The 27,135-nt window shown below is 40.1% G+C and overlaps 1 protein-coding gene across 7 annotated transcripts in view; it reads left to right on the forward strand.

Annotated features, from left to right (window-relative positions):
* The first annotated feature begins 417 nt into the window (after positions 1-417).
* Positions 418-27,135, forward strand: part of CCNT2 (cyclin T2) — a 34,251-nt gene continuing 7,533 nt past the window's right edge. For 3 of the 7 annotated variants that reach the window (XM_019554040.1, XM_019554042.1, XM_019554041.1), the window contains exons 1-7: positions 418-626; positions 1,424-1,505; positions 11,384-11,512; positions 12,949-13,009; positions 14,475-14,537; positions 22,779-22,824; positions 24,316-24,479. In XM_019554040.1, coding sequence (XP_019409585.1) covers positions 433-626; positions 1,424-1,505; positions 11,384-11,512; positions 12,949-13,009; positions 14,475-14,537; positions 22,779-22,824; positions 24,316-24,479 — 739 coding nt within the window. In that variant the 5' untranslated portion in view covers positions 418-432. Of the gene's footprint in view, positions 627-1,416; positions 1,506-3,610; positions 5,150-11,383; positions 11,513-12,948; positions 13,010-14,474; positions 14,538-22,778; positions 23,141-24,315; positions 24,480-27,135 lie in introns of those variants that run through there. The other 4 variants (XM_019554044.1, XR_002104493.1, XM_019554043.1 and 1 more) reach the window with 4 other exon arrangements.

The raw sequence follows: 27,135 nt of genomic DNA on the forward strand, positions 1-27,135 counted from the left end.
CCGTGCCCCACCCCCTCAGCCCTCTGGGCTCGAGCCCCGCCTCCAAACATCAAGGGCGGGGCCGTGGGGGTGGGACCAGCGCCAGGACAAAGACCGCGAGGCCAAGCCCCGCCCCCTGCCTCCGCGAGTCCCCCCTGCCCAATCCGCGCTGCGGGGAAAAGGGTTTGACGTCATTTCCGGAGTCTCTTCCAGCCCCCACCCTTCGCCGGCCGAGCAGGCGGGAAGAAAGGAGGGGTGTCTATGTCCTTCCCGCGCTTCGTATGGCGCAGCTGTGCCACGTGATCATCCCTCCCCGCGCGGCGCTCTGGCCTCGCGGCCTCGCTACTCTATGATGTTAGCGGATTAGACGGCCGCCAGGCGCCGCGTTCTCGCGAGAGCAGCATGGAGGGCGAGGCGACGGGCGGGGCGGCCGGAGCGGGGGGAGGAAGTGCCATGGCGGCGGCGGCGGGTGCGGGCTCGACGGCGCGGGGCGGTGGCGGCTCCAGCACCGCGTCGCGCTGGTTCTTCAGCCGGGAGCAGCTGGAGAGCACGCCGTCCCGGCGCTGCGGCGTCGAGGCCGACAAGGAGCTCTCGTACCGGCAGCAGGCGGCCAACCTCATCCAAGACATGGGCCAACGCCTCAACGTGTATCCGCCGAGCCGGGCCGCAGCTTCCAGTCACTGTTGGCTGCGGCCTCGCGGGAGGGCGGGGGCACTGTCTGGCGGAGGAGTCCCCTCGTCGGGCGGCGCCGCCCCGGGGTCGGGTTTCCTTGGCCCGATCGGGCCTGCGGGCTGGAGGCTGAAGCTCCCGGCCCCCAGGGTTTTCCCTTCCCCTCAGCCGTCAACATTTTTATTAATATTATGATGATTTTCTATCTGAGGCAGCAGTAGCAGTAACCAGAAAAGGCCCTGCTCTTGCCTGCTGGTTGCTGTAGCTTAATAGAGGGAGCCGAGCTTAAACAGGTGCTCGAAATACTCCTGGAGGTGGGGAGTCTCCTTCCTGTGGCAGATCTCTTGTAGCTACCTCCACTTATGCAGCCCAATGAAGGATAGGGAGAATTTTGGGGTTTTTAGGTAAAGCCTCGGCTTTGGGATGATGTAGTTGTGCTTGGTCATGGTTTGAGGAGGGGGTTGGACTGGATGTGACCTCCCAAGGTCCTTTACAACCCTCATTTTGGCCAGGCATTCTGAAGAACCCAGGGATCATCTGAATGCTTGGCCAGTTGAAAGCATAACATACAAGAAGAAACTTATCACTGGATGTTAATGTACAAGGCACTAGCTTGAGTGTGTTGTACCAGTTGTGGGTCCTTTCACCCCAGTTGAGCAGAGCTGATTCAAGTGACGTCCCAATTTGGGACGTGTAGTAGGGGAGAGTTGTAGCTTGATGTTCTTAATTTGTTACTCCTTTGGTGATGTGAAATTTCCTTAATGCTGTCTTTCAGGTCTCAACTTACAATAAATACTGCAATTGTTTACATGCACAGGTTTTATATGCATCATTCCTTCACAAAATTTAATAGGAATGTAAGTACATTTTTGCATGCTTATCTATGCTCATGTGTGCATGAAGTGGAGGGAACAGCCGACTTTTTTTTGTGTGCTAACTCTTGGAGGTTAAAGTTGCATTATATCTCAGGAGATTGTAGCATTGTGTCAACAGCTATTTTAGAAGCGTTATTTATAAAATCATTTATTTAAAATTTTTATTTAAATAAATACACTTTATTTAAAGCAAAGACTAATGATTTCTCTTGTTATGCTGAAGAATAAATGTATAGGCCAACAGCTTAGCTTGTATTAGTTACTGTGTAACTTTTATTTTAATTACATTTATCTGGCTAGTGTTAGTGCCTTGTAGTTTCCAGAATTGGATTTGAAATCTGAGGTCCCTTCCTACCCTAATTTTCTATGATTCTGTGAGAACAAATGATATATTGCTTGCTTTTGTGCGCATATCATGACCAGCCAACAGTATTATTGTTAGTTTCTCTGTTTATAAAACCACCATTAATTAATTAACAACTGGCCTTCCTCAAGTAACTTAATGGCCAGTAATAGTAGAAAATATAAATCCAGTCTGGCAAGCAGGCCCAGTTATCTTGTGAGTAACCTACCAGTTAGCTTGATGTTAAATCTTTAATAAAAGTCCTGGTCGTAACTGAGTGTTTGAACTCTTACTGGTTGGTATTGTAGCTTAAGATTCTGATTAATGTGAAATCATAAACCTATTTTTCATGTCAGTTGTATGACTTGTAAAAGTCAAAAAATATTGGCTGGAGGGGGGGTTGTATCAAGAAACAGCTTTTTTTAATATTTGTTCTTATCCCATGTATAAAAATAGTTGATAATGGAAGGAAGTCCGTTGCTTGAGTGGTAAAGCTAGGCCTTGGCTACATGGTAAAGTTTTTGGGGGAGGGATTTTTTTTTTTAAGGCTGATGTGAAACGTGTTTTTTATTTTGGGGTTGTTATCAAGTTTGTTTTTATTTTGTTTGTTTTTGTTATTTGTGGGCATTAAAGTAAGAAATGTGCCATATCGCTTCATAGAACATTGGTGATCCCCAAACAAATTTCACAGCCATCCTGAATTTTTTTGCTACAAGGAAGACTAAGGTGAATTTGCAGCAAACTGATTACTAAACAGTTGCAATGTCTTTAGGCCTCATTTACAAATTATATATTTAAGGCTCTGTTTATATAACAAGAATAATTGTCTAAATACAGTTCTGGGGTGTGATTGTCCCTTATACTTGGACACTACTACTTGAATGAAGAAAAGTGATGCCTTGAAAATGCTAGGGGGGAGGCAATCTGTTAAGTGCTAGGAGGACATGCCTAGATTAAAGTGTCATTCCCTAAAATAGTTTTCTATTTTCAAGGCAAGTAAAGTATTTAAAAAAAGAAAGATTAGGACACACTCATTTGTCACAATAGCGTATAAGCATAGTGTATTTTGGCAGAGACAAGTTCATTATTGGTATCTTGTTGTAGATTCTTTTAAAAGCACTAGAAACTATGTATGTCATCCGTCTTCCTTATTATGATGGATAAGTGTATAATCTGATAAATGCCAACATGTGGAACATGAGCCAATAAGATGTCAAAATATGTTTATGGCTGTTGTGTGCAATTTATAGCTCTTCCAAATGAGGCAATTTCACTTGGAGTGGTGGTTTTCTTTAACATGTTGTTTCCACAACTCAAGTTGGTGGTGTATAGGGTAAAGTAATCCATTGGATAACAAAAAAATAAATAAAAATCTAGTAACAAAATTTAGGCTCAGTAGTGGTTGGGATGGTTGTCAGCTGTCATTTATTAGACATTAATAAATGTGGTCACTTAGTTCTTGCTAGTACAACTGATTTTGTAAGGAGAGCTGCATTAAATAACTAGTGGTTTGAATGATAATTCAGGTTGCAAGTTACTCTTGGTGGTAAATATGTAAATTTTTATATTGCTCTAAAAGTTAAACACTAGCACATTCTGTCTTTCAGAAAACCTGTCTCAGTGTTGTTGCCAGATAACTTAGCGTTTGCTGTGCCTACAACATCAGACAGCGGCTTTTATATTTGTGTTGGTGCACAGGCATCGAATGCGCTGCTTTATTTTTGTTCTCTTTCTATTCTTTTAGGGTGAAGGGGGTGGTCTCAAAGAGAATGCAAGTCAGATTTAAATTCATACTCCCAAGCCACCTGGCGAGTTCTTTATAGAAGGGCAGAGGCCAAAGACCAAAACTAACTACTTATCAAAATCTTCTGAATGCTTGGCCAGTTGAAAGCATAACATTGCATTCACTCACTGCAAGAAGAAATTTATCACTAGATGTTACTGTACAAGGCAATAGCAATCTTCAAAGTAAGGTTAGCCGAGTTTCTTACAAGTATGTGTCTAATTGTTCTTGTACATACACTGGGATTGTGGGCAGACCATGACAATACACCATTTTAAGCAGGAGAGGAGGAGGCAATTTACTGTTCAGGAGTGAATGAAGCACATCTAAAGTTAACAAAAGTTTCTGTCCATTAATACCAATGACTTGGACAGATGAAATTGTCTCATTGCTTCCACATGACTTGTGGTAATTGCTTTCATTTGTCTGTACCCTTTGCTGTTCCTTTTTACTCATGGCAATGAGAAATTTGAAGTTTGGGCATGAAAATTAGGCGTGTCAGTTACAGTTGCCCCAGTTGTGATCTCAAGCTTTCATGCCCTTGCTTTTATGAGTAAGTGAATTTCCTTTAGCGCTAAATACTTAATTCATGTTTTATACCTACACGCATAGTGAAGAGGCATTTAAAGTGAGGAAACATAAACTGAATAGCTCAGTTCTGTTCTTGCATTTTTAAACTGGTTATATATATAATCTTGAAATTCTACAATGCGTTAACTGTTCATATGGACATAGGCAGACCAGCAAAACACCACTTTAGAGTATACAGTTACAATTTTGGTGTTGAGCATGCTGGTAATTAATTGGCATAGCTGAGCTATTTTTAAACTTGTTAAATATATTTTACGTTAGCAGTATGTATAGTTGGTATAGGCCAGCTGTACATTGTTTGGATACCTACTGCACATTTGAAAGGGTCACTTTTTCACTAGTAGAGGCTCACATATGGTTTGCCTAACCTCTTTTAGCAGTAGTTCAGATTCTGCTTTGTCAATGGCACTGTTGACTGTGACTTAACTGGCCTGGGTTTGCTGATTTATAATCTTTGTGGTGGTAACATTGTAGTAATTTTGTTGAAGGAAGGTGCCAGCCACATAACCTTGTAAAGTGTCTCTCTGAAAGTTTTCAGAAAATTACACTGTTCTTACAGCTGATGTCTAGTAATTGTAACTCAGTTTGGAGTTGACTGCTTGAGTACTTGCAATGAGCTTTTAAAATTAACCCATTTTTAAGAGATTTTCTTTTGTTAGAATAAAAACTGGTCTAAATTTTGTCTTGCAGTAACAATGATTTGAATACTTTTAAAGTCCATACCCTTTTGGAAATGGGCGATGTTATGTATGTAGTATAGTAGCATGCTTGGCAGTATGGAAAATGTAATCCCTCTACTGGAGAACTAAGATTCTCAGAATGGGTTTCAAAGGCAGAGAAGGGAGAAGAGTTCCTTGGTGCACAGGAAATCAGAAGTAAGACATCCAGATGCAACTCTTGAACTCAAAGGTAAACTTCAATTTTTTTTAATAAATTCACTTCAGAAATGCTGTGCTGAATAACAAATAACCAGGTTAAGATGTATTCAGTGGGCTCAAAATGACATGCCTTAGTATTGCTTGTTTATAACATCACAATCCTTGTAGAGCGCCTATATGCTGCACTGAGAAGCTGCAGGAAGGACTTCAGTTAAGGTTTAGGTGTGGCATAAATTTGGTTGGGAGGAGAGAAATTTCTGGGGGGCCAATTTCTGCTTGTTTTATTCTTTTTCTTACAATAAGTATAGTTTAGAGAATTCTAAAATACTTGGTTTCCCCTTGTGCAAATTGTCAACTTTTGTAGGATGGGCCATTCTATACAGTGACTGCATTGCTGACCACCACTTTTTCTTACAAAACACCATAACATCCCTATAGCATTTCAGATAGTCATGTGAAAAGGTAAAAAAAAAAAGTATTTTCATCAGTCTTTTCTAGCCACTAAATTGTATTAAATAGCAAAAATGAATATCAGTTGACCAGACAATCCAGTTGTGACTACTCATTTCCCCTCCTCTTTAACCTTTTGCTTCCATACAAGCATAATAATTGGCTCTTGGTGAGCTTGGTCATAGTGGTTCAAAATGGTTAAACATTAAAAATGCACACAAGCTGCATTAACTCCAAGAATGAGATAAATATGCATTCAGTGAAAAGGAAGATATTTAAATTTTTATACAAAATATCCTTATCTTTGAATTGCCAAATTTTACCATCAGATATCCTAAAGATCTGGTTCTATGTGGCAAATTATGCTGTGTAATGGAGACAAATTTTATGACCACTCCAAATAACTAATATCAAGAATTGTGAGTTTTCGGGTGGGTGTTAAGATTTGAAGGATGAGGGCAGGGGCTGTTTCAGCAGAACTTTTGTTCCCAAGTGCCTCAGCCACTTGGGAATTGAAGCTCCCAAATCATGTACATGTTTTCTTCTCAATCAGTCCACAAGACCTGATCCATGTCTGTATGGATCATCTTTTTTTTAATTGGTTGATTTCTGCTGTGTTTGCATAAAAGAAGCTTGCTTGCAGTCATCCTCTCCAATTCAGGTCCTTATTTTTAAAATTGTTTTTCTGACATAATTATATTTATGCTTTTTGAGTGTTAAAAATGAATATAGCAGGTATTGAATAGCTGCTGAAAGGCTTGGAACAGACTTCAAATAGCCTTATGACTTCATTTCAGTGATTGCCAGAGGTCTTAAAATATTGTCAAGTGCATAAAGTTCTCTACTTTTCCAGTTCAGTAAACTAAGTTCAAATTTAAGCCCTCAAGTCTGAAGGGAAAAATTACTTAATTTTTCACCTGCTTTATTACATTATCACAGTTTCTTTGTACTTTGCTTCTGTGTAATTCTTAGACACCTTCACATTTAATCTAAGAACTAACTCTTCAGTATTTGGGGCTATGCAGCTCCTTGACTTTTTTTTAACTTTAGGCATTTTTAATCAGAAAATTTATATGGTTTTATTTACTGAATACTAACTACTAGCTTGTAGTTTTGGTCAACAGCATTCACACTTAACACAGTCCAAATGGGAAACTACTTGGTGACCTCAACACTATGAAGAATGAAAAAATGGAAGTCTCTTGGCTTCCTATACAATCTTAATTTTCAGAAGCTTAAACCAGGCTCCCAAAAGCTGAATTCCATATATTCCAAGTTTCATCATAGAGTAAGAGTTGATTCACTGAACTTGCTTTATTCTCTAGTTACTGATAATTCCACTTTCCTTTTCTTATCTTCTAAGCAGTTTTACACCTTTTTAGTTCCACATAAGCATACACAAGTAGGAAACTATTGATGTTCCATTACTTCTATTTCAACTTCTTAGGATAGAATTAAAGGCACCTGATTTGATATTAGAGCCTCAAATTCTTAGTAGCAAATTTAATGGACTCTTCATGTAAATGCATATAACACAAAATCAGAAGTTATGCATTGGAAAAACTAATTTAGTGCACCTATTTAGATTGCTGAACTACATGAAGAGGTGATCATGCCTCAAACAAATGAGGACTTAAAGTATTTGTTCTGAAGGGACTTTTTTTAATGTTACTTTCGTCCCATGATGGGTACAGATGACGCATGCTCGCATTTCCCTTACCAATTTTCGCTTATGGTAAACAGTTAATACCATGTTAAACATTAGGCCTTATAAATATTTGTTCCTTAAATTAAGTTAAGAAGTTGAAATTATTTTTGAATAAATTAATGGCTGCCAGAAATCAACAAATTCTTGAAAGATACGGGTTGAAAAGTGGGTCCTCTTGATGGTTGAACTGCTCAATGGTTGACAATTTACCAGAATATTTTCTAACGGGTTATAGCTGCCTTTTTAAAAGCAAATAGTTTGCAGCTGTTTATTACAGAAATGACAAAAAAGTATACAGTGCCAGCCCCTCTTGTACAATGGAGATGCTCAAAGTAAGATACTGAGACATGTATGAAATAAAGTATCTTCAGAATGCCGTTAATCACTTACTACTTTTGGGGTGGGGTTTAGTCAACATGATTAGCTCAGTTGTCCTTGTATCTTCTAGAGCAGTGTTTCTTAACCCATGGGTTGCAACCCAAAAGTGAGACTATTTCAAAGGGTCACGAGCTGTGGCAAGGCAGGAGAGTGGTGGGGAGGCACATGTCCCTTCCAGCTGGGGGAGAGCTGCATAGCTGAGCTGGCAGTACCAAGACCAGTGACCATGCTCACAAGCCTCTCCTTCTTCCTCTATCCCATGCTGGGGCCAGACTCACACTTACAGTCTGCATGAGCTGGAGCCACTGCAGCCACCGTGCTTCATCATGAGTGGGATGAGGGCAGTTGGGGGGCTCCTCTGACAGGGATGGTGTGGGGGTAGGGAGCTGCAGGCTAGGAGTGAGGGACATCAGCAAGGCCAGGGGAATATGGATCTTTCCAAATGGGTCTTGGTAGGAAAAAGGCTGAGAACCACTGTTCTAGAGCATGTATTCGTCACCAAGGCCTATATGCATGCCAAGACCGGAGTTTTGTAAGGAAACCGTTTCTTATCTGAATAAGTACTTTAAAGTCCAAGGTAAACTTGCTCCTTCCTAACAAAATTCAAAGCAATCTAAATTGAATTCAGTTTTTTTTCTGACAAGTTTTAAAAACTAAAATAAAACTCAATTTTAAAATTGGCCTGGACCAGGAATACATTTTGAGTGTCTAGACTGAGGTTTAACTTTGGTTCACCAAAAGTTGGTTAACTAGTGGTAAAGCAGTATCCAAAACTACTTTAGACAAGGCCTTCAAGATCAGGATTGAATGGATACCCACAGAAGTGGCTCTTCAGTGATGGTTTGAGCATGCTTATAGCTTGTTAGATGAAGAAAGTAATCTTTGTACCAGATAAGTAGCTAAGCAGAGCTTCAGTGCTGTAAAGTCCAACATCTCCCATAGATTTACTGAGGATGGGAATGACTAATGATTTAATGCTTTGGTTAGTGATTATTTTAGTCAAGAATATTTTCCGCTGTAAAAAAAAAAACAAGTACGTTAACCACACTAAGAATATTAGAAATAAAGTAAAACAATGTGAGAATTCTTCTGCGCAAAACTTTACCCTGGTTTGTCTGCATGTAACTGGGTAATAGAAAATACCATGCTTGTGTGGGCAACCATTGGCACTTACACGCATACAGGGAGGCTGCTCTGATGTGCTAGATTAATCAAGTCTGCTGAAGCACATAAGTTGATGCTCTCTGGCAGCCTCGCATGTCACATGTATTAGCAGCGCAATACGTCTCCACACTGAGAAAATAGGAGTGGTGTGCTTTGAAATAAAGCACATTCGATGTTCAGAGTGCCTTGCTGCCGTTTTCTAAGCACAGGGACGCGCTGCACTGCTGATGCACATGATGCATGGGCACTTTTAATTAGCACAGCTTGCTAATTAAAAGCACCCAGTGCTGTGTCAGCAACACATGTAAAAATGCCCTTTTTGTGGTTCCAGCTTTTGAGCTTTTGCAGTTGCCTTATTAGGTGTATATTACAGCTAGGTACAGACGTTCAGAAAATCCAAAGAAGAATCTAAGTTGCACTGTATTTTGTAAGCAGCATAGTTTAGATCGGTAGTAAACAGCCTATCCTAGTCTTCATGCTGGGGCATATTTGCCAGTTGGGGGAGGAAAGGGGAGAAGACCAAATTTTAGATCGGGTTCCACCACTCTTAACCCAGTCTGTGGGCCAAACTTTCATTCTGTTACTGGTATAGACTGGTTTCTGATCACTTACATTGGTAAAGGTGTAGTGTCTGTACCTAGCCTGAGATTTTAGCTTCCAAAACTCCAGAGAGTTTCTGAGTGTAAATGTACTGTACTCTTAAAGGCATATAAATTGGCCAAATTTAGACAGTGGTTTAATAGCAGCAGAGGTACATCCCTAACTCTCAAACCATTCCCTGCCATATTTCAAGTTGATGTCCACAGAACACAAAAGATTTTTCTGTTTGGTTTGTGGAAGGAATTGTTGCCTATGATTCAGCTTTGGGGGTACCATAGGTCCTTTAATGGCATATTTTTGTGGATTAAGGTATGTCAGATTTTTATCTTGGTTTCTAGTGTCTTTTAGTTTAAATCGCAGTGCTTACAAAAGAAGGCAGGATCCTTTTGCTTTTAAAACGCGAATTATCCATCTCCTTAACATGTTTGGTTCTAATCAGTTGGTGGTTTGAGGTGTCTGTATTTTGTTCATTTCTATACTTGCTTTTCTTTGTATATGATTTCATTTGCCACCCTTGTGGCCTCGTTGTGCTGGTAATACCATTTGACAGTAAAGAGCACGTACTTTGATTTGGGAGTGTTAGTGCATCCAAGTACTGAGTGTATATAGTTCAAAACTTTTATATTCCTGTAGTTGATAACATGCCTCGCAAGGTGGAGTTTTCTGTTTGTACAAATACGTTTCTTAGTGCCTTCACTTAAGAGATTTAAAAGAAATAGATATATGAATGTGATCTACTGTGTGTCCACTCAGAAATGTTTTATTTGTGCCCATTTTAAATATGAGACTTCTGTAAAGATGGCCGTGCTTCTTATGTTTGTGTTGGTTGACCATATTTAGAAACCATGATGAGCGTAACTGTCTACAGTTTTTTGCCATACTACTCTTTTGTTGCTCTTGATAACTTCGGGGATAGGAAGTTCGGTGGAAAGTCATGGAGGAGGGAGAATTGTTGGTTTGTTTGGTTTTTTGGGGGGGGAGGGGTAGTTTCGTTTCGTTTTTGTTTGTTTTTTTTTCTTTTCTTTTTTGAAGAATGAAGGAGTTAACTCCAGCATATGTTTGTATAGCTGAAACACTTTCCATTGTCAGTTATTATGTACTTGAGAAATGTTTTCCCTCTTAAGTGTTAATCTTTCAGTTGAGTAGAAAGTGGTCCCGTTCATGTAGTCTAATTTTAGGAGTTGATGTCTAGGAACTGGACTGGAAAATTGTTAACATTTTGGGTATATTTTTATCTTTACAATATTCTTTAATATGTAGTTTTCTATTTAATTTTACAAATACTGTACAGCTTTTGGCAGCCTGAGTTCTTACTTATTCTTTAAGCTAACAGTTGTCCTTGTTTAAGCTTTCCTGAAGAAAGTAACCTGCATTTAAAAAAAATAAAATAAAATAAAATCATTGCCTGTCAACACAACTTGTGTTTTGTGACTCTTTTCATGATTAAATGTTCTGGGCTAGTTTTCAGGCCTGTGGTTCTTGTTCAGGCAGCAGCCATTCTATTGTTTCCTACTTATAATCCGTTATCAGGTTACGTTCCAAGTTTCTCTGTTAGCTGCTCTAGTGATTATTTGTGGCAGTCATTTTCTTGCAGAACTATGACTCTGTCTTGTATTTGGGAAATCCTAAAAGGTATTATACATAACTCATTTACTTTTGTACCTAAATGTGAATGAACTTTGAATTTCTTAAACTTTAAGAAAAAACTACTATTCTGGTAACTAGAAGACAGATTTCTGGACCAGATTCAGTCCTGTGAAAATTAATGTTTATATTTTTCTCCTTCAGATTAATAAAAAAAATAATAATAATAATTCTGGCATTCCTCTTAAGTTTAGGTTTGCACACTCTCTCAATTTTTAATGCAAACTCATTACAATTCCTACATTACATGTCTCCCCATGTGACTAGGTCCTGCCTACAGAAGAAATTGTATACTTTTTAAAAATTAATTCTCTTTTACAGATAATATCTCCCACTGCATTGTTTTTGGCTGCAAAAGTAGAAGAACAGCCGCGAAAACTTGAACACGTTATTAAAGTAGCAAATGCCTGTCTTCATCCTCAAGAGCCACAGCTGGATACAAAGAGTGATGTATGTGGAAGTGATGACTGAGCAAAGCTGTAACTGCTTAAGATATAGCTGAATTGTCATGCTATAGTCTTGATCAATATTAACTGTTTGTAGACTAGGAGAAGCTTTCATGCTTAAATCATTTCAGTCTTTGTAACTTGATAGCATATCTATCTGTGGGCTTAAAACCATGTAGTGTAACAACTTCATGACTCATGAAAATAGACTGCTTCATCTTGAACATGAATTATTGCAGTACATATAAGTAGTTTTAAAAATGGAAACTAACTGAAGGGTTATACACTTTGTAGCCATGTATAGGCCAACCTCTTTGTAAACACAGTTTGTCATAGTTCTCCACTACAATTGCCATCTGTTTCAAGTTTTACTGGCTATTCCCATCCTAGTCTTCATGCTTGGGCTGAACTCTCTATACCGCTTTCCCCAACTACGCATCCTCACATTCCCCTGTCACAGGTCCTTTCTGCTCCTCAGTATCTCCCATCTGCCACACGTTAGGAGCCTCTACTTTGCCCTCATTAAGGGCTTCTGCTTATTCCCTTCCTTTCCACATTTCTTTTTTTTTTTTTTCTGTTTGGAAATATCATTCTGATGGTAGAGAGACCTTCCAGTACAAGGAATCCGAATCTGCTATCTTGCACTGGAAGGTGTTTTGATAACTGGTGTCATCATCCAGGGCTTTGATCTGTAAAAAAACAAAACAACAACAACAAAAAGAAAACTGAAGACATGCTTGAATCTACAGCTTTACTAGCCACATGGCACACCTTCCTGTGTCCCATTTTCCTCATTTGAGTTTTCACCAAAGTCATAGGGTTTCTCTCAGGGAAGCATGAAGATTTCTTGAAATTTGGGACTTAATTGGAGTCACCTAGAAGTTTTCACATAGCAGAAATGTATATTAGAATATAAAGACTCACAAACTTGGTCAAAAAATTGCTTAAAGAAAATGCTAGCATTTTAAGATCCAAACAAATCACCGACTTAGCGACATAACACTACAGTCTTCAACATGATCAGTCTTCACACTCTATTTACACATGCAATTAATGTGAAGAAATAAACTCTGGAGCTGTTTGCGCTGGAGTCAGTTGTTTCTGGGCACAGCATCTGCACGTGCCTGGGATGGCAGTGATGTGAGCTGGGGTTGAGTAGCCCCAGACTGGCTTTTGCTGATACGGTTTGTGCTGGTTCCAAAGGAAATAAGCCTTGACAGCAACAGCAGTTACGTTGGTATAACTGTCTACTGTGAAAGTTTTATCTTGCCTCCAATATTTTTATACCAGTATAATTACATCCCTGACATAGCTATGTTAGCAGGTAGATGCACTGTGTAACCTTAACAAGTCTCTCAAAAATCTTCTTGTTTGGAATTTTGCTAAGTACAATAAATGTCTAGCTAGGTCTTAACATTAATGTTATTTTTTACATTTCAGGCATACCTTCAGCAGGCCCAAGAGCTCGTTATACTTGAAACAATAATGCTTCAAACTTTAGGTATGTTTTTTTGATCTCTGTGGGACAAGAACATCTATTACATTGACACCAATTATTTGGATACCTTTGGAAAGATTGAATACTTTGACTGAATGGTTGACACTGGTATATTAAAAGCTTCTAAACAATTCCCACATTTTTCCTTGGGTAAAATTATAGTAGCATTGTAAAAGGAATCGGAACTCATGGTACAGATATCTTTTATTAGACCTAGATTTTAGCAAAAGCATTTAAGCTTCCATGACAAATATCACTTGGGTATCAAAGATATTGTTGGCACACCTTTGCAAATGCATCGGATCTTCAAATGGATTTGGCGTTAGGACAAATACTAGAACCCATCAAATTGCATACCAAGTCTATTTTGCATAGTGCTTAGTTATAGCTTTACTTTGGATTAAACTGAATTCCTTATAAGGCAGCTATGGACTTAAGTATACTTTTAATGTTTCTAAAGTTAAATGCTAGCATTGCTGTGAAGCATTCTATAAAGAAATCCAGAAAGCACAAATACAATAGTTTTAATCAGTTTTGGCAAATTTTAAATGTGGACAGTTATATTTCAATTCAATATCTGGGTTCAGATTGCCTCTGTAAACTAGTATTACTCTTGTAATACATCCCCAAACCATGCTTAGAAATACCAGCTTAGTTATACAAAGTTGCATGCCGTAGCAAATGAGTTTTTTGCAGGTTTTCTCAAATTATGAGTAAAAGTTTTATATCAAGTACTTTGCCTCCTGTTATACTTGTGCCACTTCTTTACTTTCAAAATGAACATTTTGTAGTCGTAGTCAGTTAGTCCAGTTACATCAGCATGTGCTGAGTAACAGTTTGAAACGTAAGCTCTTGTATTAAATAAATCCTGTTCTCTGACCGCAAAAATGAGCATAGTTGATTTGTCATGTTAGCAGACATGAGAACGATTTAATAAAAGCTATACAATGGAGTGTATTTTCACTTTTTTTTTTTCTCCCCCCTCCCCAAATTGTGCATACAACAGAATTGTTAACAAGTCAAGGTCAGGTGGTACTGATCTAGTTCCACAAAAAAAGTGACTGAATGAGCAAAAAAAAATTCCAACTTTTATCAGTTGTAATATAGGAGTAGCATGTTTTTAAATATTAGGTTTCAGAAAATGTAGAGTGATGCTTCTAAATGTGAATAAATCTCAATAGTTCATGAAATCCATTCTTTTTAGTTTAGCTTATTTTAGTTAACTAAAATCCAGTTCTCAGTAAAGAAGTTCATTTTTTAGAGGTGTGATACTTAATCAGAACACCACAGGAATGTCCTCTGGTTGACTTTGGGACATACTCAAAAATATTTGCACGGACACCTTCAGATGATGGGTTTAATGAGGTTCTGTAACGGTAGACATGAGGGATTGAAGATAGTTGTCCTTTTCTGAATTTTTCTAACTACAAATGTACTGTAGTTCTGAAATATATTCTTAACTTTCCAGGTTTTGAGATTACCATTGAACATCCACACACAGATGTTGTGAAATGTACGCAGTTAGTGAGAGGTCAGTGACCTTCAAGTCCTTCTACGTTTAAGACTTGAGAAGGTGATATTATAATGTGATAAAATGGTTGAAGAAATAGTTTTTATTCCTTTGTGTGAGTTGGCACAACTTTTTCCCTCAATTTTTCTGTTGCCCAAAGAATTGTTCCACATTCTCCTGATTATGAAAAGTCACCTTTAATGCAAGTGACCTGCATGATTCAGATGAAATAGTAGTCCATCAGATGGTCTGGCCCTTATTTTTTTTTTTTGTCACTCTCTGCATTTTAAATCTCCTGTTTCATGATTAGGTACTATCATCCTTATTTCTGTTCCTTTATTTGGTAGAGGCACAAACTGCTATATGTGGTCTCCCTTATTCAGATTGATTTATCTCTGGTAAAAGAAATCTTCTGAAAAAAAATTAAACTTTTATAAAGTCAATTATTTTCCCTTTGTAGCTGCATTGAACAAGAACATTTCTAGCCACATGTGGGATGGTTGTTACACCAGAAGTTCTACCTTGTCAAAGCATTATCTATCAAGGAGTGAGCTGCTAGTTTATATTGACTGACAGGACTGTAGCTGCATGCCAGTACTTCGAGTGAAATATGATTGTTGTTCATAACATTTTTCACAGCTGTGGATTTGGAAATGTTTTACTTGGACTAATGTTAACAAGTGATAGGCTACAGTGGTTGGACAAAGGCTTTGTAACTTAGCGTGTATTTTTCAGTTAATGTGTCTATATTAAAAATACAACTTAAATTTGTTCTACGGAATTTTGGTCTGGAATTGGGAATTTTTATTATTTTAATTAAAAAAAACCTGATTATATTACAAGAATGCAAAAAAAAAAAGTGCAAGCTTCTAAAACTAGTTGTCATTTAAACACATATGTGAACTTTATGGTTCTACCTTTTCCATCTACTTTACAGTGATGGACTCCTAAAAGATGAGAAAAAACAGTTGAGGTGGTGATTTATGAATATACTTGGTGCCATTCTAGTTTTTTGCGTTTAGGATAACTTAGCTGTTACTGGCATAATTGAAAGATTATGCTCTCTTGATGAAATTTTGGGTAGATCCTAGAGGTCATACACACATACACAAGCCTCACTGGAGCCAGGTGCATAGTGTTCTGCACTAGAATCTGTGTTTTCTTAGAGTTTTTTCTCATACTGGGGGGAAAGTTTTGTGTACAGGTCTGATGAATAAAATTATTGGCGGTTATTATACTTTTACCTCCTTGTAGGGCTCTCCACTGTTCTACTTGGGAACATAGGAAAGTAGGGCTGGAAGGGACCTCATAGGGTCATCTAGCACGTATTAAGAACACTGATATGGAAATTGCAAGGCAGGCAGGGATGGCTGTTCAAAACAAGGCAACAGACAGTTAAGTAATTACCCTCTGCTCCACTTATAAGCACACCTAACCATTACATTGATTACTGTACATCACACATTGCAACCTTACATCAGCCTTTGAGATTTCACCCTTTCCTTATTCCCTTTAATCATGGGTCTGAACACACTGTTTCAAGAAACAGTCCTCTCCCAGCACAATTGCTACAGTAATTTTCCACCACTATTAGCACAGTGCAAAAAATAATTGTAAGGAGGTGTGTATGTGGAAGTGTGAGTGGCAGGGAGCATATGGTAATTATGGTACAGGTCATGCCAGTAGGGAGAGGGCATATACTGTTCAATAGTTTAAATTTTCCCTGCTTCCTACAGATTTGTCAGATATGCTGTGTAGCAAAAAGCTTGTTTGTCGATGGTGTAAGTTATTATATTTAAATGTATTTTTAATTTGTTTAGTGCTAGTGCTTGCCTATACAGGTATTTTGATTTTAAAAAAATACCAACTGTAAACTTCTATTTTATTAAAAACAACACCTATACTAACACCAACTATATACGCTTTATTAAATCAACACTTATCAACACTTATCAACTATATGTAGAAAGATATTGGGAAAATAAACCTGTACTAAGCACAACATGAACTGGAAGGAACACCAACTATGTGCACTTTATTACAGGACATTTTAAAAAAGCAGGTAACTGAAACCCATGTTAACTTTTGAAAAAGGCTGTTCAGGCATGAACTATAACCATATTGTACCCAGCTGCTTTTGAGAGGGACATTGCCTGCCTCTGTGGGGTGAACACTTGTCTGCAGGCAGAGCTGGCATGCTCAGCATCCACTGAGTTTGCTGGGTCACTGCGACAGCACCTGGCCAGGGCATACAGGTGGGGAAACCAGTCACGGACAGAGTCCCAAAACTTGGGCATCCTGCACTCCTGCACACAGTTTATGTAAGCGGCATGCCCACCATCGTGGTCTTCCTCCCACCATGGGATCGCTTTCAGGAGCTGATGGCCCCAGCTCAGGAGAAACACTTGGCTGGGGTCCAAAATGTGAACAGCTTGCAGGAAGCGGACAGCCGGCTGTCTGAACCGCAGTGGAGGGGATGGGTCGTACCTGTAATATTGGTTGAGTTTTACAGCTGCTGCCTGGAACATCTCCCATCTTCGCTGGTTTTCCTGAGGACGGCTTGACAGTTCTTGCGATGCCCTGTCCTCCACCCAGCTGATCAAGTCCATCAGTTTGTTGTATGCCTGGTGGATCACAGCCTGCCTTCCCTCCATACTATGTCAGGAACTCCATGAACCACGTGGCGTTGTCAGCAACAAATGTCACTTAATACTGAAGGTCAGCTCGCCCCTAGAAATCGCAGAGCTTCAGCAGGCACTGTGTATTGAATGCGATGTCCAGCTCGTTGCTTGCAAACTCCTGGTAGTACTGCAAGTGCTTGGTGTGGTCATGGACAATGTTGAGCCACAAGTTCCACCAGGTGAGGACAAGCTCAGGTGGCAGGGACACCCTGGCATGCGAGTCCCCATGTTGACTGGCAGTGGAGTCCCTATAGCGAATCTTATGCCCTGGACAGTGGTTGAAAGCTTTCTTGAAGGAGGACACCAGGCTGTTCCACACACTACTAGGGAGAGAATGTGCACGTTGCAAGCGAGATGAACAATGTTGGGCAGCATTCCTTGAAGCAGGTCGGAGAAAGCCTCACGCATGTATGTGGCACTGTTGGAGAGGAAGGCTGAGACCTGGTTAAAGTCAATGCCATAATTGCAAAGTACCTTCCCTAAGACATGGTGAAAAAATTGACTTGAGAGGAGGACCTAAGGCTCAGCTCGGTCTGAAGTCCCTGTCAGTCCACTTCTCCGGTACAAATAAAACATGCGGCAGGTAATTGCTCTGAGGGTCGGTGGCTTCATCGGCAACAGCAGAAAAGGACTCGTACTCTGACAGGGCAGCTTCTGTAGACTCAGTGTGCGAAGTGATGACTTCAGGGAGATGGTCCTGACGCAGTTTGTTAGCACATGGAAACCTGCCAGCATTTGGCACATTTTTTTCAAATAGTCCCTGAGCTTCGGGTAATCCAGCTTCTCCAGTGGGATGTTTGCCACTGCAAAAGCCTCCACAAGGGAAAATGCTATTTCTTGCCTTACCAGCCTGCTGTATGTCATCTTCTGGAAGAGGAAGGACATGCTTGCTTGCTTTGCTTGTTTGCTTGCTTTTTCTTTTGACTGTCAGCCTTTGCAGCAGCTTTCCTTTTCATGCACACCTCTGACACCAGGTGCCAGTTGATACTGCCATTCCTAGATGCATCCAGGGTTGTGTAGTAGGTGGGGCAGAAGAGTTTGTCACTGTCTACATATAGGGTACCTGCACGGTACTGCTTGATGTGGTCTGCCACTGACATGTATTTGGCAGTCTTCAGTGGCTTCTTTGCATCCATTCATGGTCTTTGTCAGGTCTTTGCATGTTGCAGCAACCTGCCTGCAAGCATTTCTAAAGCCCTCTGGGTTTCCCAGGCTGACCCCTGACTGGCTCCTGGACTGAGCTGATGTCAGGTGCTCAGATGCCGATTTGCTCCACTCTGGCTGTTGTCCTGCCTCCCGTCTTGGGAGAAGGGGATTTTTGGCAGGCTTTTCCCTGCTCCCCCATTCTCTTCTGGAGACGGATGAGAACTTTTCCTGCCTTTTCTGTCCCCTCCCACCCCTGCTTCAGGCGATGGGCAGTCTGCCTCTTTTTGTATCTTCGCTCCCTCCCCCAGCCCTTCTAGGAAACATTCTCTCACTCCTTCCCTTCACCCCAGGCAGCTCCAGGTCCCCTGCATGCAACCCATACACTCCCCCCCCTTCTTCCCCTCCCCCCCCATCTCCTCGAGGGCACGGTGTGCAGGGAGTGGATCATGCCTGTCTCACTCTTGAATACTGCTCCTCACCCACCCAGAGCCCCATAAGGAGTTTTGCTGAGTTGTTGGATGGGGCGGGTGCTGACCCAGCCTGTGACAGCTCATCAAAATTCCCTGTGTTGCCCTTCGGGGCCCAAATAATTGCCCCGGCCTTAGATGCTTGGGTACTTTAACCTGTGACAGTGACTTCAAGTAACCTGTTCAAAAATAGCTTTAGATCTTATCTATGCGGATTGAGACCGGAGTTACCAGAGGGAAGCCCTTTTTCAGGGGGAGAATACCAAATGCCAAAGAATCTCTTAATCTAGTAGGAAGAGGCATACCAAGAACCAATGGCTGGAAGCTGAAACCAGATTAATTGAATTTGGAAATTAGGTAAAAATAAAAATATATGATTAATTGCTGGAACAATCTAAAAAAGGAAGGGCTGAATTTGGCTCAGTTTTCTGATCTAAACACTATGCTTTTTTGAAAGATATACATTTTAGTCAAACTAATGTTGGTGTAAGCACAGAGGCAGTTGCATGAAATTCAGTGTCCTATGACAAGGGTGTCAAATGTGTCCTGTGCCCCAGGCCGCAGGGCAGGTGGCAGGGTGAGTAGTACAGCAAGTACCTGCAGGGTGAGTGGGGCTGTCAGCACAGCTGTCGCTCCCCATCCTATATGCTGACAGGGACCCAGATTCTGCCAGAGGCCCTGCACCCAAATTCCCCAGCCTGCCAGTAACCTAGTGGGCTGGACTAGTGAGGAGGGGGAAGGGGCTCTGCAGGTAGTATCTGGCGTACAGGCCGTACATTTGACACCCTTGGCCTGTGATATGCTTTGAACTAGATGATTTAATGGTTCCTGTGGACTTAAACTATATGAACCTCAGAAGTTCTAGCTTTACAATATGCCTGATGCTAAAATGTTGTCGGGGGGTGGGGGGGAAGGGAAGCAGAGAGTTTGGTGTACTGAAAGAGAGGAGAGGTGAGGTGGACTCCAAGATTTGCTATTCTTATTCAGGGTGGGATATTGTCACCATTCCTTAAAACCCTAGAGGTCCTCTAAAGAGTCTGGAATTGTTGGGGCTGAAGAGGAAATTGGTGCTGTTGCTGCTAATTGGAGGATCAGAAATGAGATTTTCTCCACCTCTTATGCTGAGATCACATTCAGTCTTTTTCAGGTTATACTATCTGCCTGGTCTAGCATTTTAACTAAATTTGGTGGAACATGAAGGCAGGAATATGGGTATATTTGTTTCCATCTCAAGGACCCCTTAAAAAAAAAAAAAAAAAAAAAAGAGAGAGAGAGAAACAAAGGAGTTGAGCTTGAGATGGGGCTTTTGTCAGTTCTCCATCTACCCTGCAATTAAAGATTCTCCTTTAATTGAACCTTGGAACACAGTTAGTTCTAGGATCGAGCTGATTTATCTTGCAGGATGACAAGTATTTTGTAATGGCCGTCATCCTTACACTAGCACTATAGAAACTGCAGAGAGTCTGAAAGACTTCCAAATCACTGGTAGAATTCGTATTACTGATTTGGAGCTATGTACTGTAGTTGTATTTGGCTGAGTGTCCTGTGGAAAAGGAAGTAGATCAAAATCTATCCTTTCCTTTGCCAGAAGATGTTGTGAACAGTGCAGTTTTATATACTAGTATATGAGGCATCGTGAGAAGTTCTTAAATGTAAATTGTGCCCTCCCACTAGGACAGGTTGATCCTGTCTGTCTTAATTTTCATCTGGGGCTTCTGCAGCTTTATCTTCAAGGTCTGGTAATCTTGAGTTGACAAAGTCTAATTAAATTGTTGCATCTTGAACCCTCGTACTGGGGATTCTCCTCATTTTTCCAATATGTACCAGGGTTCAATCATAAGTCGTCTTTTCAGAGTCACTGTAACCTCTTTACTTTTTCCCAGAGGATTCAAACAGCTCTTCCTATTTCCCAGGTCTTAGTTGAGCATCTTCTCAGGACACTAGAAGTTCCTCAGCAACCTGCTGCTTTTCTGAGAATCCTTTCACAGCAAGTCTAGGAAGCTTTTATACCCTCGCTTTCCTAGGGCCACAGACAACTTAAATGGCTTTGTCTTAGCAGCAGACCAGTGATTATTTCTCTTAAAAGGACTGCCACACAGCTGCTTTCAAGATCTTCCAGTAGTATTGCACTTAAATACCCAATGTTTAACCAAAGGTTCAGACTGATAGCTCAACGTGCATCAGTTGAACTTGGGGTGCTGTTGTGATTTAATAAACTATTCATAAACCTGCCTGGGATTCATGGAAGGCACCGATCGTCAACGAGTTGTGCTGTGAGGGATTGATCACTTCTTAAGTATCAACCCCAGTCTCTATGGTGGTTTCTTCAGCAAAGGAGTAGGTAAGACGGATGTATTAAAGCAATACTGAGGATGACAGGGAATGCCATTTGGCACAAGTATTTTAAACTGGTACGCGAAGCTGAAATGTGCAGGTTTCAATATTTTTTTTTTTTTTTTCCCTTTTCAAATTTAGACTGCTCAGTTTTTTGTTTTGCATAATATTAATTTCTGGATTTAATTGTTAAGTTTACGTAAAATTGGCTTTTGGAAACCTGCTTTCTTCTTACTTTATCAGAAGTTATGTTATATTGATACTGCATCTTCCTTTAACTCAAACAGGTTGCATCTTTGCCAGTGAAGATGTCTTAAATTTATGCATTGAAGAAAATTATAAACACAAGTTGTTGGCCTCTCTATTTTTGGTGCTGCCTTGTAAATGTCTGTCAGTATTTTCTTATAGACCTGAAAACATGGGGAGTGGGCTTGGGGAAATTAAATTGATGTGGAACTGTTAGCGATGTGGGCCAACCTAAGTGTTCAGTGGAATCCAGTAAATTGGCAGTTTATTTTCAATTGCTGTGGATTAGCAAAATGCTTGAAAACAGATCTTGTTTTTAAAGCTTTTGAAGAACTTGCCAAAGCTCTGACTTTGAAACCCATTGCTCCAATCTTTCTTTTTTCAGATTATGATAAATTTCCTGTTAAAATAGAGGTTTGTGGCAATGCTTCCTTTGACATAAGATTCAACAGTACACTTTTTCAGGTAGCACTGATTTTCAAATGGTAGTGTCAAAATAAGAATTAAATGAAGGCTGCATTCAGTCTTAAGTTAAACCCATTGTGCGTAGACACTTCATCATAATACACTCGAGTAAGTGCTCTTATTTGATTTAGCAGCATTGGGGATTTAGCAGATAAGGTCCAGACACCTATTGGCTGTGATGCCCTAAAGACAATGCTGTCAGTCTTATTTGGGATGCAGGAGTCTTGATCTATTTCATCTTATTTGTAACAAAATTGTTTTAATATAGTGGAAGTCTCAGTATAGACCTAACTGTATTCTGTGCTTATGAGTGGTCATAAGCTACTTTGAACAATTTTGGTTGGGGATTGGGCATCTTCTGGGGCTTTAAATGATAGGTACGGTACTAGTGTGTGGTTAAGTTTCTTCCTTAGCTACCATATGTCCTTTTTGCTAGAGAAAAGTCCTAATCTCTGGCCTGCAATACAGCATAAACAAATTATCAACCTGAATGCCATGTCGAGACCCCCCAGGTGAAAGGAAGGTTATGATAAGGAACCATTTAGGAACCAGAGTGGGGAACAAGGCATGCACAAGAGTTGGGGTGGAAAGGAAAAGAGAGATCATTACCATGGCAGATTTAGGAGGGATAAGGTGGTGTGGAAGGGAGGCTTGCGTGGGGACCATGACAAGGACAGAGTACTTCATGTGCTGTGGGAGGGCTAATGAACTGGATGATTTGTTCCTCTCCAGTTCTAAAGTATAGCTCAGTGAGGAGGAGTAAATCCATCTTTGGTGGTAAAGGCAAAACAATTTACTTGTAAAGGCAGTTAACTTAATTTAACACTCCTCAGGTTGATTTTTCATGCATTAACTTTGGAATGAGACCTAGTTCGTGTAGCTAATCTTTCTGCTTTTCTTTCTTTTTTTTTTTTTTTTTACAGCAAGCAAGGATTTGGCACAGACATCCTATTTCATGGCTACCAACAGGTTGTTATCCTGAACCTCTTTGTTGCACTGTTGTAGCACACTATAGCTTCCTTTACTGCAGGGCCCCCTCCATGTGTCTTACCCTTGTTGCAACAGGAGACTGGGCCATCTACAGTGGTGGTACCTTTCTGTTTGCAGTGCGGTGTATTGTACAAGGGCCTTATGGCACAAAGGGGTTAAATGCACAATGAGAAGTGTAGTGGTGCTTTCTGATGACATTTTCTCGATTGTGAGTGCATAAGTCTAAAATTGGTAGCCTGAATAGCAGCTAAAGATTACAAAGAGCTAAACTTAACCTAGAAATTCGAGCATCTTGGTAAGTACAAAACTATTTCTAGTTTACACTTGTAGTTAATGGCAATTTTCTCTTATATTTAAATATGTTGACCCAGTCCTAACTTTATAAAACTGTAGTGGGCCTAAAGCAGGGGCGGGCAATTATTTTGGGTGGAGGGCCGCTTACTGAGTTTTAGCAAGCCATTGAAGGCTGCATGACAGGCAGCCAGGGACAGATAAATATTAATTTTCTAAGGGTCCCTAAGGGCACCATCGCTTGGTGGGCTGCATCCAGCCTGTGGGCTGCATTTTGCTTAGCCCTGGCCTAAAGCTTACCTGACTTTTCTTTTCGGATAAAGTAGAACTAGTCAAGAAATGTTTGTTCTTTCAGAGACATCTTCAATTAATGTCTTTAAACACCCCGCCCTGCCTAGTGTTTATATTATGGTTATCCAGGTAGTACTAACAAATGTGGTCCAATTAGTTTGGTACAGGAGAGAATGTGGAAGCTGATCTAAATCTTGTTTTCCAATCACTTCCACCTGTTTGCAAATAAGTTTGAGTTTCACTGTGTTAGACATTGTTCCAATTCTAGATTATGTAAGTAACATTAAAGTTCTCATTATTATTTTTGGTGGTCCTTTTTGTTTGGAATAATTTCTTATTTGAAAGAACAATGCTAAAACCAGAAAAGTTGAACCAGCATACTTGTACTGCAGCCAGCTGCAAAATTGGGATATAAATCTACTCATAGCTTCAAACTTGGGCCTGATGAAAGCTAAGCATCACAAATGTGATCAGTTGAGTTTCTAGAGAACTGTTGGCTATCTACATATAATAGTCTGACACAGAGACTGCATGATGAACTGTATTAATATGTATTGTGACGAAGTTTTATCACCCATGTTAAGTTGAATTTTGGTCCTTTTAAAGATAATGCAATTAATTAGGAAATACTATTTAAAAAAAAACCAAAAAACTGTTAATCTTGTAAGACCAAACTAACAGTTCTGTCCGACAAATGCCCCGTCCTTTCTTTGTTGAAGGCAGTAAGGTTAATTTTAAGATTTATTCAGAACTTATTAACAGTTTAATTAACTGATGTTTAATTGCTGTTGTTTGATACATTCGACCTTAATAGTTGGTTTGTTTGGTTTTTCTTTTATTTTCCATGTTTGAATTCTTTGGTTCCTCATTATGAAACTTTTGCAACAGTCTGCATCTTACTACATTCTGCCTTCAGTACAAACCAACAGTGATAGCATGTGTGTGCATTCACCTGGCCTGCAAGTGGTCCAATTGGGAGATTCCTGTATCAACTGACGGAAAGCATTGGTGGGAATATGTGGATCCTTCAGTGACTCTAGAATTGCTAGATGGTAATTGGTATTGCCTTTTTATATTTTCTAAATGAGACATAGTTCTTATAACTTTGTCAGTATTATGAAATAAATATTAGCATAGTCACAGCTGTCCCAGTTTTTAATTTAAAAGAAACTTTTAAATATGTATGTTTAAATCCCACACATCTAACATGTGAGTTCTTCATTCCCACCCCAGTTTTTTTATGCCAGGAAGGAGAGCTGAAGCTATTCTATATCTCCCTCTCAGCAGCAGTATTCTTTCGGTGCATGAACTGGAATATTGTTGTAAGACCCATACTGTCGCCTCCTTGAACTGCCTTCTACCCACAAACCCATTGCTCTGCAGGACTTGGTGTTGGGGATGTACTGAGGATGAAGCCTTGCTATACAGTACTGAGATCTCATAGGGCAGCCTGAGGCTCATTTAATTCAAATCACTCTTCAGAGCTGTCTGTTGTACTAGTAGCCTCTTTAGCCTCAAGAGCAGTCCAGGGGGTCAGAAAGATAATTGAAGCCATTTCAGCCCTGCTGCCCCTGGGCTGCAAGGCCTATGCTGCTTTTAAAAGGGAGGCACAGAATTTAATCATGTTTTGAATTGCTTTCCTGAACTGGAGCCTTAAGTAGCTAGTCATACTGCAACTTCAGTCTTTGTAGAGTAGGCCACCTTTAGCAGACAGTGTACTTTATTCCTACCCAGACCTCTGGACACTAGGTAGATTACATGACTGAAATGAGATGTACTGCTAAAGTCAGTCCTGAATGTGAGAAGGGAACTGGGTTTAGTCCATATAGTTGGCTGTTTGGATGAGTGGTGTGGGATTGGTCTGCATGCCCAAATTGGGCATCAGCCCAACCCATCCCTGCATGTAGGGCCGTGTTATTCAGCCTACAGAGATCCCCCACAGGTCTGGAAATAGGGCAGTAGGGGAATGGCAATTTATGCTGCCACTGCTACCCTGCTGCAAAATTTCCAGACTCATGGACTCCTGTGGGCCAGATGATCCTCCATGGGCCAGATCTGAACATTCCTGGTGTAACCCATGGAAAGTAAACTGTATAGCCCATGGAGTCAATCCTGCAAAGGAAGAAAGATGGCTTTTTATTCCCATTAACAAAAAATGAAATGGTTGTCTAGGTAACTACCAAAAATGTTTGTTAACTTACTGTTCTGGCCCTGCTTTTTTCAACCTAACCAATTTTGTCTTGAGCTGGCCCCATGTGTCATCTTAAAATTGGATTATAAACTCCTTGTGGCAGGGATTGTCTTTTCCTGGCACAGAGGAGCCTCCGGTTTATGACCTATAGGTATTATTACAATACGAGTAATAAGTGGTTACATAATAAATGGTTGTTGATATTTGGAAAGCTCTATGTTAATTAGATTTTGCTAGGAGCCATTTTGGAATGAAAAAACAAATTCTTAACATACAATTGTGTTTTACACATCCCTGACTTGGATATGGGTTACATAGGTTTCTTGGGGCCTCCTGTTCTCTTCCCGTCACTATTTCTTTTGAATGAAAACTTAAGTGATAAAAATGAATGAATGCACTCTTAAACAGAGAATCAGGGAGACAGCTTAAAATTGTAAGGTCAACTGCCTCTGTCTCAATGGGATTTTAACTCTGAAATAACTTGGATGACAACACTAAATGTCAATACAGTTGTATTACTTATTTGCTAAGTTGTTTTTTTTTGGTTGTGTAGTTAAATTGGAAAGGCTTGCTTCATCTGTAGATCTGTCACTTTTTCTGGCCAAAGCTTGGTCATATCGTACAGTAGCAGTAAGAGTAAAGAATATAAACATCTGTATGTAATAGGAAAGGGAATTGGAAAAAGACCATTAGCAAAGCTTAACTTACAGTTTATTCTGCAAGGCTGTTAAGGACTCAATTTTGCAGGTCTTAAGTTGTATCTTGACTCAATACCTGATGATTTTTGGGCACTTACTTTCTAATGTTTGATAGAAAGTAGTGGATTTTGTTTGCGTCTGCTGAAGAGATGGACTTAAATTGCCTCATGGACATCTTAATTGCAAAGACTATCAAAGAAGGAATCTGAAGCAAGTTTAAGGAAGTGAATCAAGAAGCCCCTCATCCTGCATCCCCAGCATGAGAATCAGGCAGGGGACAGTCTCAGGCCCTCACAGCATGATTGGGATACAAGTAATTTTATGCCCCATCCCAAACATTGTGCATCCTGCCATGCTTGTCTGGCATGGCAGAATGTGTGATTTTTGAGATGTGGTGTAACATCTTTGAGATGCCAGTCATACCATTTTTAACATCTGTTGAAGAACTTGATGTTCTTAAACAAATTTTCATGCAGAAAATATATTTAATTGCTGACATTTCAGTCTTCAAATAATGGGGATTTTTACACTGCTTAATTCTTGTGCAAGCCTTGTGGAATTCTGTTTCTGAACAGTCATCTTGCAGTACCGAAAAGACATTCCAACATGCTCCTCTTAATGTATGAATTCACAGAACTGGAAGTTGGTTGGAGAAAGCAGTGCTAGTTCCGCTGTTCCCTGTAGCTTTGAGCTCCAAGTATGTTTCCTATATATTCACATTCAGTGCAATTCATAGTGCTGCATAGTTGTGTGCTGCTAATCAATAAAGTTGGTAAAGGTTTAAAATGTTGTTACTGATTCAGTAGCAAACACGGCTTT

Source organism: Crocodylus porosus, unplaced genomic scaffold, assembly GCF_001723895.1.
Source record: "Crocodylus porosus isolate Cpor-Errol unplaced genomic scaffold, CroPor_comp1, whole genome shotgun sequence".
In the NCBI taxonomy this organism is placed as follows: Eukaryota; Metazoa; Chordata; order Crocodylia; family Crocodylidae; genus Crocodylus; species Crocodylus porosus.